Source organism: Cordyceps fumosorosea, assembly GCF_001636725.1.
Source record: "Cordyceps fumosorosea ARSEF 2679 chromosome Unknown scaffold_17, whole genome shotgun sequence".
In the NCBI taxonomy this organism is placed as follows: domain Eukaryota; kingdom Fungi; phylum Ascomycota; class Sordariomycetes; order Hypocreales; family Cordycipitaceae; genus Cordyceps; species Cordyceps fumosorosea.
In genome coordinates this window covers 494,023-510,396 of record NW_017387317.1, presented here as the reverse complement: position 1 = coordinate 510,396, position 16,374 = coordinate 494,023, and the positions used below count along the sequence as shown (strand labels likewise).

General features: G+C 53.4%; 4 protein-coding genes across 4 annotated transcripts; 3 read left to right on the top strand and 1 right to left on the bottom strand.

The window, feature by feature from the left end:
- Window positions 1–212: 212 nt before the first annotated feature.
- Window positions 213–6,674, top strand: ISF_06600 (Methyl methanesulfonate-sensitivity protein 22; the record flags this gene model as incomplete). Its single annotated transcript, XM_018850204.1, has 2 exons — window positions 213–1,064; window positions 4,002–6,674. 2 exons carry the CDS (start codon window positions 213–215, stop codon window positions 6,672–6,674), a joined length of 3,525 nt encoding a protein of 1,174 aa, XP_018702692.1.
- A 361-nt stretch (window positions 6,675–7,035) lies between these two features.
- On the top strand, window positions 7,036–8,716 carry ISF_06599 (Origin recognition complex, subunit 5; the record flags this gene model as incomplete). The annotated part of the gene is made up of 3 exons (XM_018850203.1): window positions 7,036–7,140; window positions 7,218–7,634; window positions 7,715–8,716. The coding sequence occupies 3 exons, from the start codon at window positions 7,036–7,038 to the stop codon at window positions 8,714–8,716; spliced, it is 1,524 nt and encodes a 507-aa protein (XP_018702691.1).
- A 1,126-nt stretch (window positions 8,717–9,842) lies between these two features.
- On the bottom strand, window positions 9,843–11,430 carry ISF_06598 (hypothetical protein; the record flags this gene model as incomplete). Its single annotated transcript, XM_018850202.1, has 2 exons — window positions 9,843–11,015; window positions 11,086–11,430. The coding sequence occupies 2 exons, from the start codon at window positions 11,428–11,430 to the stop codon at window positions 9,843–9,845; spliced, it is 1,518 nt and encodes a 505-aa protein (XP_018702690.1).
- A 2,517-nt stretch (window positions 11,431–13,947) lies between these two features.
- Window positions 13,948–15,534, top strand: ISF_06597 (nuclear and cytoplasmic polyadenylated RNA-binding protein pub1; the record flags this gene model as incomplete). The annotated part of the gene is made up of 5 exons (XM_018850201.1): window positions 13,948–14,265; window positions 14,324–14,419; window positions 14,476–15,123; window positions 15,181–15,289; window positions 15,350–15,534. 5 exons carry the CDS (start codon window positions 13,948–13,950, stop codon window positions 15,532–15,534), a joined length of 1,356 nt encoding a protein of 451 aa, XP_018702689.1.
- Window positions 15,535–16,374: the final 840 nt, after the last annotated feature.

The window sequence follows — 16,374 nt, the reverse complement described above, 5'->3', positions numbered from 1 at the left end:
GAGGTTACCACCGAGCTGTGGAACGCGTCTCCTAAACTCGCGGCGCGTTTTCCCAGGAACGGCCCGCTAAAGCTATCGATGGGTTGGAAACGACACAGAGCGTCCTGCGACTAGCAGCATTATTATCAGCCTGGAAAATGCGTTGCAAATGCCTCAGTTCAAGGCCACAATACTAACTTGTCGGCAATTTATAATGACGACCTCAGTCAGCCATGACAGACTGGATATCACTGGGGGAGGTGCCGGACTCGGAAGACGAAGACGCGTTTGACAGCCAGGACTCGGGGACCAACCCTGAACAAACCACAACTCCCATACGCGAAGCCTCAGCGACGAAGCCTCATGATATTTGGGATTTCCCCGATTCAGAAAATGCAGCAGAAGCTATTCACCGTTTACCGAGTCCACGAGGCTCCCTCTGCTCCTCGCCTCTGTCGTCTGCGCAAAGCGTTGATGGGATGCTCGAGTTGGACGACATGCTCTTGGACGGCCACAAGTTGAGTAGAGCGCCAGAGGCCTTGAGCAGAGAATCAAGCAGCGGTAGCACCTCGCGAATAGTTATCGAATTGAAAAGTCGACCGTCGACGCCAATCGGCGGCACACCGTCCAACCACGCCTCCCCTCCCGCCATCGCCCAAGACATAGCTTTGCCAAGCCAAGAGCTAGGTCTGCTAGAAACCACGCAGGACCTGCAGCGCGAAGCGGTGCGACTGGAACGATCACTTCGACCGCGAAAACCTATCCAAGAACATCCGTATCTTCTGGAGAATGCGCAATACAGCAGCCTTATTCGACAACATGGCATGCGCCCCGTTCAGATGGTGGCCGCTCGTGCCAAGGCTGCACAAGACGGAAACGACGAGTTTGAAGACGATAGTCAGGGAAACCCTTTTCCAGAACCGAATAGTTGGAGTCAACTGCCCAATATCAACGAAATGAATGAGGACCGAGACATCGACATGTTTGACTTCCCTTCCTCCTCACCGCCTAAGACATCGCCATGGATCAGCCACCAACAGAATAGCAACCGCGGGAGCTCCCAAGACGACACGGATGATACTAGTGTTCCTGACCAAGACTTGCCTGCACTCCATGAGTTGCTGTCTAAGCCCTATCCTACGATCTCGCCTTCAAACAAACGATTCAATGCCACGCTGGGCTCTTCTGCTCGAAAACGAAGGAAATACGACATAATTGACAGCGATCCAGTAGAAGCAGGTCTAGGCGGACAAAGTGCACATGTACCATCCGTCCACGACCCGACTGCTGGAACGCTGCCTCCCATTCCACGCCTCCAGCATAGCACGGGATGCGCTGTCGACATTTCCCCAACCAGAACAATTGTGATGATAGATAATAGCTCGTCTCCGGAAGGCAAAGGAAACGAGGTCGAAGAAACACAAGAACGACAAGGCAGCACGTCTGATAAACCTGTCTATCAAAGCGTGGGCTACCAAAAGCGCATAAAAGGAGTCTTACCCGCCTCTTGGCTTCGATTGGACCAAAAAGCAAGCAGAGAGAAAGCGCAGAAGCATGTTCACGGCCGGCAGCGACATCGCACTCCAGAGAAGGAGGTACGTCGCGGTCTAGCGCAAACGAGGTCAAAAAGCAATCCAGTAGCAGCCACGGCTCCTGTTTGGACATTGGATGAATCAGATGATGGGGACTCCATATCCCAGCCCCCGACAACAGATGACAAGTACCATAATCAATCTCGAATCATCCTTGTACCGGAGACAGCGTCAGCGCAGAGAACGGATGATCTTTCTGACGGAAGTTCCATAATAGAGCATGACACAATCGATGGTATGTTTAGTGGGAGAACGCAACGGCGCTCCAGTAGTGTTCTGGAACAATACTCGAAGAAGGCCGGCAATACCTTCAGCAAAGCCGCGAGTACCAAGCCACGGCAACAAAAAATCACAGCATGTCTAAATGGGCCGAAATCTACACCAAGCCGCCAACCGAGGCCCCAATATACACACAAGCAAACTTCAGATCGAGCCGTTTTTAAGAAGAGATCTATTTCGCGGCCGGCGCCCAAACCACTGAGTGTTCTCGATGTCATTGAGCCTGACGCGCCTCGATTTCTCAGGATCGCAGCACGGACAGCAAAGGCGCGGGTCAATCAAGGCCGCAGTAGCCCGTCGAAAAAGATGCTGCGCCTCTCGTCAAGAACCGACCATCTTGACGCCATTGCTACGCTCAACCGATGGAAATCCGGGTTTATTCCACAACGACCTGCGGTTTCTGAGGCGAGAAAAGAAAAAAGGAAGCAGGCCGCGACGGGATCTGTTGCTGTGCGAGCCAGGAGCCAACAAACTCTGGTACGCAGCAAATCTAGACCAACCAAGGCGTCAACAAACAAACTGCGAAAGTTTGTAAAGCAGACCAGTAGCGGGGGGTCTACTCTTTACATGCCATCTGACAACCAGCGGAACAGTGTGGGCTCTGTCAACACTGTAGGTATCGGGTACAATAACGCCGTGGTGTCGCCGCTAGAAGAACTGCAATCTATACAACAGAGCGAGAGGGCGCAGGTGGATAGCTCACGCGTACGCCCTGCGTTGTTGGAAATGGAAGAACTTGGAAAAGTCGCACCCGTTGTATTTCATCAACATAAGAAGTTGTTGGACAGGATCTACCACCACGGCAGGCGAAATTCATCCGTCAATGTGTCGAATGCCCGCTCTGAAGTGAGTGTAGACAGGCTCTCCACGGCGAACTCTACGAGGGTCGTTCAGAGAGAAGCTAGAAAGGAGGGCCAGTCAGAGAAGCAGCCAAGGCACAGAGTCCGGCCGAAAAAGTCACTAAAACCTGCGCGTATGGACGTGGATGCACCTCAGTTCCGTTACGCTGCAGACCCTCTCCCAGCTTCATACACAGTCGACATTGAGCCTGAACGGCCGCAAACCGCCAATGCAGAGGCCAGGCTTGCTGGACTCGGCCCATACGGCACACAGTACACGACACATTTTGAGATCTTTCCATTGGACCAAGGGGTTTACTTTCACCAATCTACCCTTCTTGGCAGTGGTATTCTAGAAGGCTGCCAGAAGTCCAGAAATAGGCAGTTACTCCTAAGTTCACGTCCCAGGGTCACTTTTCGATTGGGTGCCGATACCTGCCATTGGGGCGATTGGAATGCCCGCACATCCGCTCAATTGGGCACTTTGGTTGACTTGATGGCCGATGAGCTTGAAAGGACAGAAGGGATAACTGCCGCCGGAGAGATCCATGTCCTGGAAGCATCAAAATTTGTTTCAACGTTTGTAACGACTGCATTGCATTTTACAGACGAGTCGAGCATAAAGATGTTTATTGCCAGAGTCCTTGATGTGGTCGGCAACTTTCATACTCGCCTGTCTGGCCTCTTTGCTACGAAGGCGATTTCAGACGGAGGCTTTCGAACTGCAGCAAGAGTGTATGATGGTTTGCTCATTCTTGTTCTGGTAACTCTTATGATTTGCACTGAGGACAATGACTTAATGACGGAAAAGTTTCAAGTGGAAGACCTGCTGCGAAGCTTGGCGGCGGGAGCATTATCAAATCTGCTGCGTATGGGCACAGAGCCAGTCCAAGAATCTTACATGCAACTTCAGAGAAGTACCGCCCGTGAGCGAGGGATTCGAGATGACGAGCCGGCCATTCACTCTTGGTCACTGGTGATGCAAGTCCTAGAAGTCAGCCATATTCCGCGTGGCTCATTCTGGGACGTGTTAAAGCAAGCTCTTGCTATCAAGGACCTCGTCTCAGTAGTCGAAGTCCAGTCCTACGAACGAGTTTGGGAGACGATGTTTACAATGCTACCGTTGAGCGAATTCAGCTCTTCGGGGATTCTGATACATGGAAAGCGAAATGCGTCGAGCAGCGATGGATGGACCATTGTGCAGCCCCTGCTTCGACAAGTCTTTACAATATACCGGGAAAACAATCGACAAGCCCCAAGTTTCAACAATTACTGCCGCACACTGATAGGAAGATGCCACTACCTCGTACAGCAGTGGGGGTGGCGGCGCAGTGGAAGCATCATCGGTACAATCTTTGACTTTTTTGGCTCCCAGAATCTGGAGCATCTACGCAACGAGGAAGTCAACGCCTCCCCGAAATTCCTGGAGAGCCTGGCTGAACACCCTTCTCTGACGATCGAGCCAGGAGACCAGTGCTTCCACCTCTTTCTCAAGTTGCTCGCACTCAGCATACAGAAGCTTCGCGCTGCCGGTGCTATCAACGATATTCGCAACCTCGTTGCCCGGATTATTCCTAACCACAACCGACAGCATTTGAAGGAACAGACAGTACACGAACGGGATCTGGCGGCTCTCAGAAATCATCATGATCTGTTGGCAACCCTTTATTGGGCTGCTCCGCCGGACATGAGACCACCGCCTGCTCTTATTGAGCGGCTTGTGGCTCCAGAGACTTCACACAAGGAAGCAAGCTTGATCAATATTCGCTGCTGGAACCAACTTTCGCGATTCGTTGTGGCAAAGGGCGAGGCGGCAACAGCCTTCAAACCGTTCCATGCATGGCGCAACGCGTTTTTCCAAAAGATGGTACAACAGTTCGATTCTGCCGCGGCAGACATTCAGCAGCAGCTTTTCGCACTACCAAGCGAAGTACGCCACACCGTTAGCGAAGACGTGATCAGTTCTATGATTTCGATGAACAAGGAAGCGGTTGGCGATGTGCTCCGAGCTAGCATAGCCGCGTCGTTGGATGTCATGAAACATGCTGTTGACCTGGAGGCAGCGACATTTTGTCTGAATACATTGCAGCTCCAGCACATATACTACCAATTTGGTATCTACCCGCCCGAGCTGAACTGGAACACGCTACGAGGAGCCGTCTCTACTCTTGATTTATTCGTGGGCTATGTTACAGAATTCAAGGAAAACGAAGAAACCCAACAGAGCGAAAGCCAAATTCTCAATTCCGCTCAAGCAGATGATGCCCTTCTGCAGTTGGATCGCGAAGTCTCAAAGAAGTTCTTTCACATGGTACGATGCATCTTGTCCAACAGTGCACCAGACCGCGGCTCGACAGAACCCTACGACTTCGGAGGCATCGAGCAAGCTGTTGACGTAGCGGTCCGGCTTGCGGCAAGTTTCATCAGCGGTGGTCTGATCAAACTGCAAGATCTTTTCAAACGCGGGAAATACGGACTGTTTGATGGCCCCATCCATAAGATGGACTTTGATCGAAGACAGTATCTCGTATTGGCGGTGGTCATACTCCTGAAGGCTAGCATCGACAACTTTGCGGATGTGGACTTCACCTTGTGTGAGCTCTGGTTGCTTGTGCTCATCAGACCGAGCCGTGGCCCCAACCGCGAGAAGCAACTGGTCGATAAGTATGAGAAGCGACTGGCCGACGTTTTGCGTCAACGTGGCGAATATTTTCTTCCGCCCGCCGACATTGGACAGACGAGCGCCGAGAAATACGAACGAAACGCCACGCTGTTTGAATTTGCGATATCTGCCATGCGTGGCACGACCCGTGACGCCGAGGCGAGTCTGAAGCGGAGTTTGACAGCGGAGCATTCCAGGGCTCTCAAACTTGTCATGGAGCAGATGAAGGATGACTTGAGAGCGACATCCTCGCGGCCAGCTACCCACGTTGCCTACGTCGCATTCGCCCGACGTATAGTCTCCCTCATTCGTACTCATGGCTCTGAGATTTGCGCAATTGACGGCTTCTACTACCAGATCAGCAAGGACTATTCCCCATCTGTTGGAGACCCTCAGCTGCAAATTGCTGCCATGGTGTCGTATGGCTTACGCCTGCGTGAAGACGACCCGAAGGTCGTTCAACAAGTCTTCTTCTTCCTGTTCAACAATTTCAAACTGGCACTGGCATCCGACGACCTGCAGGAGGAGCAGAAAAAATTACGGAAAGGAATGGCCCAAGACCGTGGGATCACGCAATTTATTATTGGAAAGATGCTGCCTGCCATACTTGAAGCCACGGCTTCCAAGGCGGTTGCCTACCCTCTCATGGACCTATATGTGTGGGTGGCAGCGAGAAGGCTGAGCCGATTTCCCATGACATATCGATTGACTGACGCAGACCTTTTTGGAGTCAAGGCCGTATTGCAAGCCGTTCTGAAGGGAATAGATGAATGGATCGTGGGACGAGCACCACTCACAGCCAAGGGACTACACATTTTCCGAACTTTTTTCGCAGCAATCAACTTGCTCTGGCCTTCCATCTACGAATATTCATTGGGCCAAGATGGACTGCTTGAGCCCCGGAGCGACATAATGGAGCTTATCGAGATGCTTAACCAGTATGTCATCGCCGGCAAGGACGTTCTAGCCCAAGAAGGCTTTCGGAGCTCCCGGATGCGATTCGACGAGATTTTCGCTGCTGCGCCAGTCAACGGCGCGCCAAATAGCGCTGTGACAGACGAGGATGTTCGAGGGTTCGCGGACAACATCAGGCAGGATGTTGACCGCAGCTGGTTCGAGGCGGAAGGGCGTATCTCCATTCAAATGCCCGGAAAGCCACGGGGCGGAGGCGCCCTGCAAGGTGTTTTGCAACCGAAATGGAATGAGCCTGCACTCATTGAAGGCGTCATTGGGCAGCTTTCTGAGTGGCTGCGGTGGAAGAAAAAGATGGACTTGGGGAAAAATGCTCCAGAAGGGTCGTGGCTTGAGACGCCAATGTTTTAAATCTGCATTGCTATGGAGTTTGTGTACTTTGAAGGAGTTTATCTTTGCATATTGTACGTGGGAGCACGATTCTGATCATCTCGGCTGCTAGTTTGGTCTGTCGACAAAAATAGAGACTTATGAGCGACGAATATAAATTGGATGCAATAAATGAAGAACATGGCAATAGCATGAAATGAAAATGCCATTTGTATTTTGCTTTCAGGTAGACATATCCCAGTGACTCGCTTGTTCTGCCTCCAGACGCGCGGAACGCGTCTCGCACTTAAACTTATTAACTGGGGCCGCGTGAACCATCACCAACTTCAGACCGAACAAGGCATTCGGAGCTTCGCAGCGGCCACGAGGATCCCTATGAAGAATGCAGCCGCCTTTCGAATTACCGCAGGAGTCTATACTGGCTCCATTATTCGAGAAATTTCCATGTCGTGAGCACCAGATACGATCTATCGCCAGCCTGGTCAGCGTACGTATCTTCCACGCCCCATCGTCGCTCAGCTTGCGCGAATCCTCCCTGCTAACACGTCTGTGCCGCAATTACAGCCCGGAGCGATCCCCTGCCGAAACCTTGTCATCTACGGCGCCGAAGCGACCGGAAAGTCTAGCGTCACAGCCGCTGTCCTCGACCGACTCTGCGAGCCGCCGCAGACGTCAAACGCAGACCATGATGCGCCGGCCGCCCTCCTCCGCCACGCCCGTGTCGACGCGGCGCAGTGCATCACGGCGCGACACCTCTACGAGCGCATCGTGGGTTCCGTCGCGGACGCGCTGCGGACGCGCGACGTAGCGCCCAAGCGGTGCGAGACGATGGCGCAGCTCGCCGTCACCCTCACCGAGATGCTCGACCGCCCGTCGCGAGACGACCCGCGCCGGCGGTTCGCGCTCGTGCTTGACTCCGTAGACAGACAGCGTGAGGCGCCGGCGACACTCTTACCCGCGCTGGCGCGTCTCTCTGAAATGGTACGTGGCGGCAACCATCGAGCCATCCCCCTCGAACAACTACAGGCCGTTCTCTCGCTGACACTGACTCTTTTGACTAGATCCCCTGCCTCACCTGCGTGATGATCGTCACCTCACCGCCCGCCGGCTTCCTACGCTCGTGCGGCTCCGCCAACCTGCACTTCCCGCCCTACGTCAAGCACGAGTACGTGCGCATCCTCGCGCTCACGCCGCCGCCCTACGCGCCGATCGCGGACACCGCCATCATGACGCCGCAGGAGACGGCCGACATGTGGGCGCGCTTCTGCGCCGCGGCGCACGACGCCCTGGTGCGCGCGGCCTCGCGCACGCTGCCGTCTTTTCGGGACTGCTGCCGCGCGCTGTGGCCGCGATTCGTCGCGCCGATCGTCGCGGGGACGCACACCAATAAGGAGTTCTCCAAGCTGCTTGTCGCCGCGCGCGTGCACTTCCAGGATGAGTCCCTGCTGAACCCAAGCATCGTCGCCGTGCGCCCCAGCGCTGCTGCTGCTGCGGCGACGACAACCTTGGCACCGGGCAAGCCGTCGTCTGGGACCGCCGCCGTGTCACTCAAGGCCAACACTGGCGGCAGCACCGTCGCGGGGCTCACGTCCCTGCTGCCCACGATAGCGCGGCTCCTCCTCCTCGCCGCCTACCTCGCCTCGCACAACCCGTCCAAGCACGACCTCACCCTCTTCTCCACCTTCCACCACGGCCGCAAGCGGCGGCGCGGCGGCGCCACCACCTCCCGGGGTGGTCCCGGCCGCCCCCGCAAGCACCGCCGGATCGCGCGCAAGCTCCTCGGCTCGCACGCCTTTGTGCTCGAGCGCATGATGGCCATTTTCGAGGCGGCGCGTGGGGAATGGGTCGATGACGGGCGGCGGATGCCCGGCGGCGGCGGCGGCGTCGATGGCGATGTCGGTATGGCGCTCGCGACGCTCGTCAGCCTGCGGCTGCTGGTGCGCGTCGGCACGGGCGACATGACGGACCGCTCGGGCAAGTGGCGCATCAATGTCGGATGGGAGGCCATCCGCGGCATCGGGCGGAGCATCGGCGTCGAGGTGGAGGAGTGGCTGATTGAGTAGAGAGAGCTGATTGAGTAGAGAGAGCTGATTGAGTAGAGAGAGCTGATTGAGTAGAGAGAGCTGATTGAGTAGAGAGAGCTGATTGAGTAGAGAGAGCTGATTGAGTAGAGAGAGCTGATTGAGTAGAGAGAGCTGATTGAGTAGAGAGAGCTGATTGAGTAGAGAGAGCTGATTGAGTAGAGAGAGCTGATTGAGTAGAGAGAGCTGATTGAGTAGAGAGAGCTGATTGAGTAGAGAGAGCTGATTGAGTAGAGAGAGCTGATTGAGTAGAGAGAGCTGATTGAGTAGAGAGAGCTGATTGAGTAGAGAGAGCTGATTGAGTAGAGAGAGCTGATTGAGTAGAGAGAGCTGATTGAGTAGAGAGAGCTGATTGAGTAGAGAGAGCTGATTGAGTAGAGAGAGCTGATTGAGTAGAGAGAGCTGATTGAGTAGAGAGAGCTGATTGAGTAGAGAGAGCTGATTGAGTAGAGAGAGCTGATTGAGTAGAGAGAGCTGATTGAGTAGAGAGAGCTGATTGAGTAGAGAGAGCTGATTGAGTAGAGAGAGCTGATTGAGTAGAGAGAGCTGATTGAGTAGAGAGAGCTGATTGAGTAGAGAGAGCTGATTGAGTAGAGAGAGCTGTACAACAAAAGAGACGGAAACATGTGCAAAGCACAGCAAGACACAAGCATGTATATTACATAGACAAGGCGTTTATCATGATCAAACCTCGATGCAGGCCAGCATGTTCTAATCGAAGAACTGCAACGTCTAATTCGTGTTTTTTTTTAACATGTATGATTCGGAGCAACAAGAGAGGTTGTACGTGTCGAATGACTTCTTTCTATCTGTTTCTCTATATTGAATCCAGCGGCGCTCAGTTCGTAACCCAAGTAAAATGCTGTAAAACAACTACGCCCATAAAGTCTTTTCAAGAAAATTTTGCATCCCAGGCCAATGCCGATGGCAAAGGGGGGAGCCTCTTTCAATGCCGAGAGCACCTAGGACAGTCTCACGGTAAGACGAAGAGTAAGAAGAGAGCAGCGCAAACCCGTTGTCGTCTGCCAATGCACAAATAGAAAGTAGAAACGAATCTTGGTCTTTGCTTTTCCAAAATGAAAGAAAAATACCACATCCCTCATCACTGTCAGTCATCGGATCTCTTGGCGTCGGCTGCACTTGGGCCAAAGTATCCGTAACCTTGCGAGATGGGGCGGGCGGGCGGCGGTTGGCCGAAGCCGTTGCGTCCGCGGCCTGAAGACACTTCGTTAATCGGCAGGAGCGGCGTCCCCGCGCGGGACGACTGCGATAGGGCCTGGGCCTTGCGATCGGCCTTGTTGCTCTCGCTCGTGCGGTCGTAGAGGTAGAGGCCTAGGACGGTGAGGGCGATGCCGAGCCCTTGCAGCGGGGTCATCGGGCTGCGGAACCAGAGTATGGCGAGGACGATGACGAAGACGCGCTTGAGCAGGCTGGCCACTGAGTACGTGACGGGCGAGACCATCGAGAGGAGTACAAAGGCAAGAATGTTCTGGCCAAAGTGAAAGACACCGTTGAAGACAAACTCGACCGTTAGACGGCCATGGTCAAAGGCGTTGGGCTTGTTGCTCAGCTCGACGGCGCCGTCCTGGAGCACGTCGCGCAGCAGGGTGATGCCCTCGGCGAAGAACCAGATGGGCAGGGTGAGCAGAAAGGCCATGCCGGACGAGTAGCAGAGCAGGTTGAGCTTGTCGAGCTTCTTGGAGTGGGTGCCCGCGATGCCGCTTTCGACCTTGGCGGCTTCGTTGAAGAGCTTCTTGGAGAAGATATTTTGCGTGACGAAGACAATGGCGGCGAGGAGCGCCTGCAAGACTCCGAGCAGCTGCCCGCCGAAGCCGTGCTTCCCAGAGCACGCCAGCATGACGCCGAGCGTCAGGGGCACGAGGGAGAGGTAGGTCGCCTGCGGGTAGCGGATGTTGTAGATGAATCGGTAGGCCAGGACGGTGAAAAGCGGCGAGAGGCCTTTGATAGTGTGCACGAGCGATACAGGGATGCGCGATGTGGCACTGGAGCTGAGGAGGTGGCCGATGATCTGAAAGGCGGCGAGGGGCAGCGTGGTCGTGACGACGTCGCGGGTCGGCGGTCGGATGGGATGCTGGAGGGCGGTAATCTTTTCGCGGAGGATGGGGAAGACGGTGGCGAGCCACGCCATGGCAATGCAGAGCGTCGAGACAAAGGCGAACTGCACCAGGGTGAGCGTCGCAGGCATGTTGAAGGCGTTAAGGATGGATTTCGAGGAGGTGTTGGTGAGGGCGGACGACATGTACCATGTTATGCAGAGGATCTAAGCGTCATATTAGCATGGGACAACTAAGAAGCGCGCAAGTAATGCTTCATGTCGGGGATGGCCGTACGATCAACTTGGGGGATACGGGGGCCTTGAGCGCATCGGCGAGCTCGTGGGCGTTTTGGCTAAAGCTGCCATTCCTGGTGCGGATCGTGCGAAAGGCGTCGCTAAGGCTCTTTTGCCGCGAATGGCCACGGGCGGCACCGTTGTGATTACTCCAGCCGCCCAGCCCGGGAGGCGGATGTAATTGGTGGTGGCCATTCTCTCGCTTGGCCGAAGAGGAGGCGCTTCCGCGATCGGAAAGTGATGCGCTCGCGCTCCCGTTTGAGTATCCGGAGGGCGACTTGTAGGGGCTGGGGGCGCGCACGCCGTTGACGTCGAGGGACGTATCCAGCTCGGGGAACTTTTCCATCGTGTGTGGGAGGGCGCTATTGAGAGAGCAAGAGTTGGCAGTTTGCAGCTGTGTTGGTCAGGGCAGGGATGGGCGTCGTCGTCGTCGTCGTCGTCGAAGCGGGAGAGACCCGGTTTGGACGGGCCGGTGCGGCTTGCGCTGAAACGATCGACAGGAGAGCAAGCGAGGGAACTAGCGTAGAATTAAGAGAGCGGTTGATCAGGGCGGACAAGTCATGGTAGGCGTTGCAAGAGACGTGAACAATCGTACGAGAGAAAATTGGTTGAAGGAGAAGACGGAATCGCAATGGTTGTGGCCAGTGGACATAAGTCAGGAGAGTGGCATTATTACAGCGTACTTTACTGAAAGCGTGCGTTCTGTTGGGTTAGTAGTGTCAAGTTAGTACCTGGCAGGAAATCAAATCTTTAGCTCGGTGTGGGTGGGCTTGATTGCGGCAATGACTGACAGGTACCTCGTGTCGAGACATGACGCGACCATAGGTGGTTGGCGGCGACGCCCTGTACAAAGGTTTGGCTGCTTCCGCGCTGGTCATAACTAGTGGGCTTGTCGCCGCCACACAGCCTTGCGGCTCTTTTTTTAGACCTCAGCCTGTCCTATCATTGGAGAGGCAATTGAACAGGATTACATGGTAGAAGGCGGAGAGGAAAATATGGAAAATCCGCTCCGTATATATACGTAGAGAATTATATCTGGCAATAGCAACTATTTTTTGCTGATTTCTCTGGTCAGTGTGGTCGGTGCACCCAATGATGGCTGGGATGGTCAACGCTACTCTGGATATGTACAGTAGTTCGTTATGTAAAACTCGACCTTTGATAGTCCTTTGAGGCCCAGAATGCTTTGCCAATTGCAAATCTTGCTGAAATGAAGGGGTAAAATAGTAGTGCGCGATTTTGAAAGTATCACGGATTTGATTGATGGGCACATGGCTCGGGAACTGGCCCGGGAACCCCATCACCTCGCCTACTGCCGAAATGAACAACGGCCGAGCCTTGATTAGCCTGCGCGTTACAAATGATGTCAACTCGCGAGATATCCGATTAGCGCTGCGTCAGCGTATATTGAGGTTAGGAATTTCGGAATCCGTTGCGTCCTTGTACGGCCTCGCACTCAAAGCGCAGCACAGCAGAGCGTGCATTACACGACATTGACATCTGCAACGGGCTGCAAGCATACCACGGGGCGTGCTTTATCGTCGCAAAAAGAACCAATTCTATCCAATTTCTGACGGCGAAAAAATGCTGACGATGAAACCGTTCATGCGTGACTCTTGCAGTGCTTGACTGAAGTAGTTCGTCAGAACATGATGCTGGTGGTTCATGCCAAGCAATAGATCTGCAATGTCATAGTTTGCTCGCAGCGAGCAGCAACATACACATGTATGTACTGTACATACATACCTATGAGGCGGATCCGACTAGGGTTGGGAAGAGGTCGCTAGCCTTCATTGAGTTCCTGACTGCAGTGTGAAGAGTGAGATACTAATTATGCAGGGTGCTAAGCTTAGCGAAGTGCATGTCGGGATAAGCTTTATTAATAAATTAGCCTGACTTTGAAAACGCATAGGTAGTCTGGAGTGACCCGATTTGTACCTATTCAGATATCGTCCCATGTGTCTCTTCCCAGGGTCCCCGACAGCAACGCTCCAGACTCAAACTTGTCATATATTCATAGTAGGCTCATGGTCCCGAGATTCAGCTTTTGTCCTCATAGTTTTGCACTTATTTTAGGTATTCGCAGGTGCTTCTGCCTATGTATGTTAGCATGTAAGTCGGTAATCGATTATCTAGGTAGGTATCCGTAGGCTATCGTACTATCGTGGCTTATATTTTGTACTCGCCACACTCACTCACAACCGCCTGTGCTTCCTGGCACCACAGAAGCCCTCTCCACAGGGGAAATAACACTAACTGCTTCAGGTTGTCCTTTTAATTATCCTCCCACTTTGCTGTCTGGCTTCCTCCCCATCACATCACCAGTCACCCCAAAAGAAATTGGGCAGTTTCCTTTTCTATTTTTTCGAGCAGCGCGTCTTTCGTCCAACTTACTTTGGTATCCGTTGTTGAAAGTTTTCGAGAACCTTATCTGCTTGGTTTCCGGTTTCTCGTATCATTTCCTTGCGTCTAGCTTCAGCCATCTCCCATCGTCCTCCAACTTCACGGCATCACGCATCAACCCCCTCCCCCCGACTCTTTCGACACTTCCGTTCCGCACCCCTTTCTCCGGAAAATTTGGCCTGCATACCCGCACGAATCTCCGGTTGCTTCTGCATTGTCCGTTATTGTACCAGCGACTTTGAATTCCCTCTGCTTTCCCGCATCCCTTCCCCCTGCGTTGGGCATTGATACCTCTTCCTGACGCTCGTCTGCCCCTCTCCCGTCACCGATATTTTAATTAGACGCCCAACTCGGCTGGCACTACAGTATCACACATTGTCGCTCCAACACCACTGATTTTGGTCTGCTCTCGCCCCGTCTACGATTTCGAACATTTCGACACTCAATATCCATCGCCAACATGACTGACAACTCAACTGGTGCACCCCCCGCCTCGGCGCCTCCGCAAAATGGCTCTGGCAATGGCATGGCGCCTCCTCCTCTGCATATTCCGGCAAACAACAACCCGATCCCGACTGCCATCACCTCTCCCCGCGGCGAAAATAGCGGAGTCATGTCGCCTACAAGCCCAGGAGGATTCCGACGTGCTGCTCCCGAGCCTAATAAGCGTGCTCTCTACGTCGGTGGTCTGGATCAGCGCGTCACCGAGGACGTGCTGCGCCAAATTTTCGAGACTACTGGCCATGTCCAGAATGTCAAGATTATTCCCGACAAGAATGTAACACCTCCCCGCCCTCGGCCAGATATGGCTTGTTCGCTAACTCTTTGACTTCTAGGCTAAGGGTTTCAACTACGGATTCGTTGAGTACGATGACCCGCTCTCGGCTGACCGTGCCATGCAAACCTTGAACGGGCGCCGAGTTCATCAGTCGGTATGTCAAACGAAAAGGCGAAGCCTGAGACGACCTAGGCCTCTAACATGATATAGGAAATCCGCGTCAACTGGGCCTACCAGTCCAACACCTCTGGTAAAGAAGATACATCCGGCCACTTTCATATTTTCGTCGGCGATCTTTCCAACGAAGTCAACGATGAAATTCTCACGCAGGCCTTCTCCGCCTTCGGATCCGTTTCTGAAGCTCGTGTCATGTGGGACATGAAGACGGGCCGCTCCCGTGGCTATGGATTCGTTGCCTTCCGTGATCGCCCCGAGGCTGAAAAGGCTCTGAGCTCGATGGACGGCGAGTGGCTTGGATCTCGAGCCATCCGCTGCAACTGGGCCAACCAAAAGGGCCAGCCTTCTATGGCTCAGCAACAGGCGATGCAGGCTATGGGCCTGGCGCCTACCACGCCATTTGGCCACCACCAATTTCCAACACATGGTGTTGGTAGCTACGACGTCATTTTGGCCCAAACGCCAACCTGGCAGACGACTGTCTATGTCGGCAACCTGACACCCTACACTACTCCTAACGACGTTGTCCCGCTGTTCCAGAACTTTGGCTTCGTGGTCGAATCTCGTTTTCAGGCGGATCGTGGGTTTGCGTTTATTAAGATGGATTCCCACGAGAACGCTTCCATGGCCATCTGTCAAATGAATGGGTACAATGTTAATGGACGGCCGCTCAAATGCAGCGTAAGTTGACAAATATTTACTGCCACCACTTGAGCATCATTTCTAACAGGATAATAGTGGGGTAAGGACAAGACGCCGAACCAGGGGTTCGACCCTTCCTCGCCTTACAGCCCTCAGAGCGCCCAAGGCCCTGGTTTCGCTGGCTCCTACTATCCCCAGTACGGTGGTAAGTATTCTCAATGTTCCAATGAGAGGTAGTGCAATGCTGATATGATCGCATCGGCAGCCCAGTACGGTGGTCAACCTGGAAACTACCCTGCCGCCCAGACTGGCTCCCCTGGTGGTTTTGCTGGCTCTCCCATGGGATACAACGGACCTCCCCAGAGTGCTGGTGGCTACGGCCGGGGCCAGCCTCCCAATGGTGGCCAGTGGACGCAACCTCCCGGCCAGTTTACCGGTTACCAATCCTAAAAAACAAACAGCGTTCGAGCGACGAAGAAAAAAGCCCCTAGCAATGACTGGTTGCGGCGAGCGAAGGCCACAGTGAGTGCCCAGAATGTGGGCGCATGGGTTGGGTAGCGGCTTCCATTGTCTTCTTTTCCATTTCTGATATCCTCTTTCTCATATCTCTACCCTCTCATAGTTTGCAGAGGGCATCATGGTGGTTCTTGGACGTTGCATGCCTTTTTTTGTTCAGTCTCCTCTCTTATTCCTTCATACTCATCGAATTTCTGCCCTTCCTTTGGGAAGCCCGCCTGTCTTGATCTAGTTAGGGGTTTTGTCGCTTCTTTGATTTGCCCCTCTCTCCTTGATATTTTTTCTTCCCCAAGTGGCCGCAGCGTAACGTGTGTCTTGGCCAGATTTTCTCATATCATTTTCTTTCTTCTTTCAATATTCCCGAGCGATTGGGATCAAGAGCTGGCGAAAAGTTTTGGTACTTTCTCTTCTTCTTCGTTCTTGACCAGCATCCTTTTCTCTTGACGACCTTCCTGGATACCCCTTTACGAAATCTGCACACCAAACTGGGATTTTTACGTGGCAATATTGCATCAGCTTATCATGAAGTGCACAACGCGAGCTTTTCGACGGCGGTAGCGGTGATGATGGAATTTTTTAAACTTATATATATAGGGCAAGTAATTTGGAGTGATGGTAGATCGAGTCCGATAAGGGGTTTGACGGCCAACTCGATCATAAAATAAAGACAGACATTCAACCGTACATGCGACATCATCAACTTGATCACGATTGTTAATGAATGAGGTTTCTATATCAACTTTTGAGTGCTGCTGTGGTGATGTAAAACCTGAT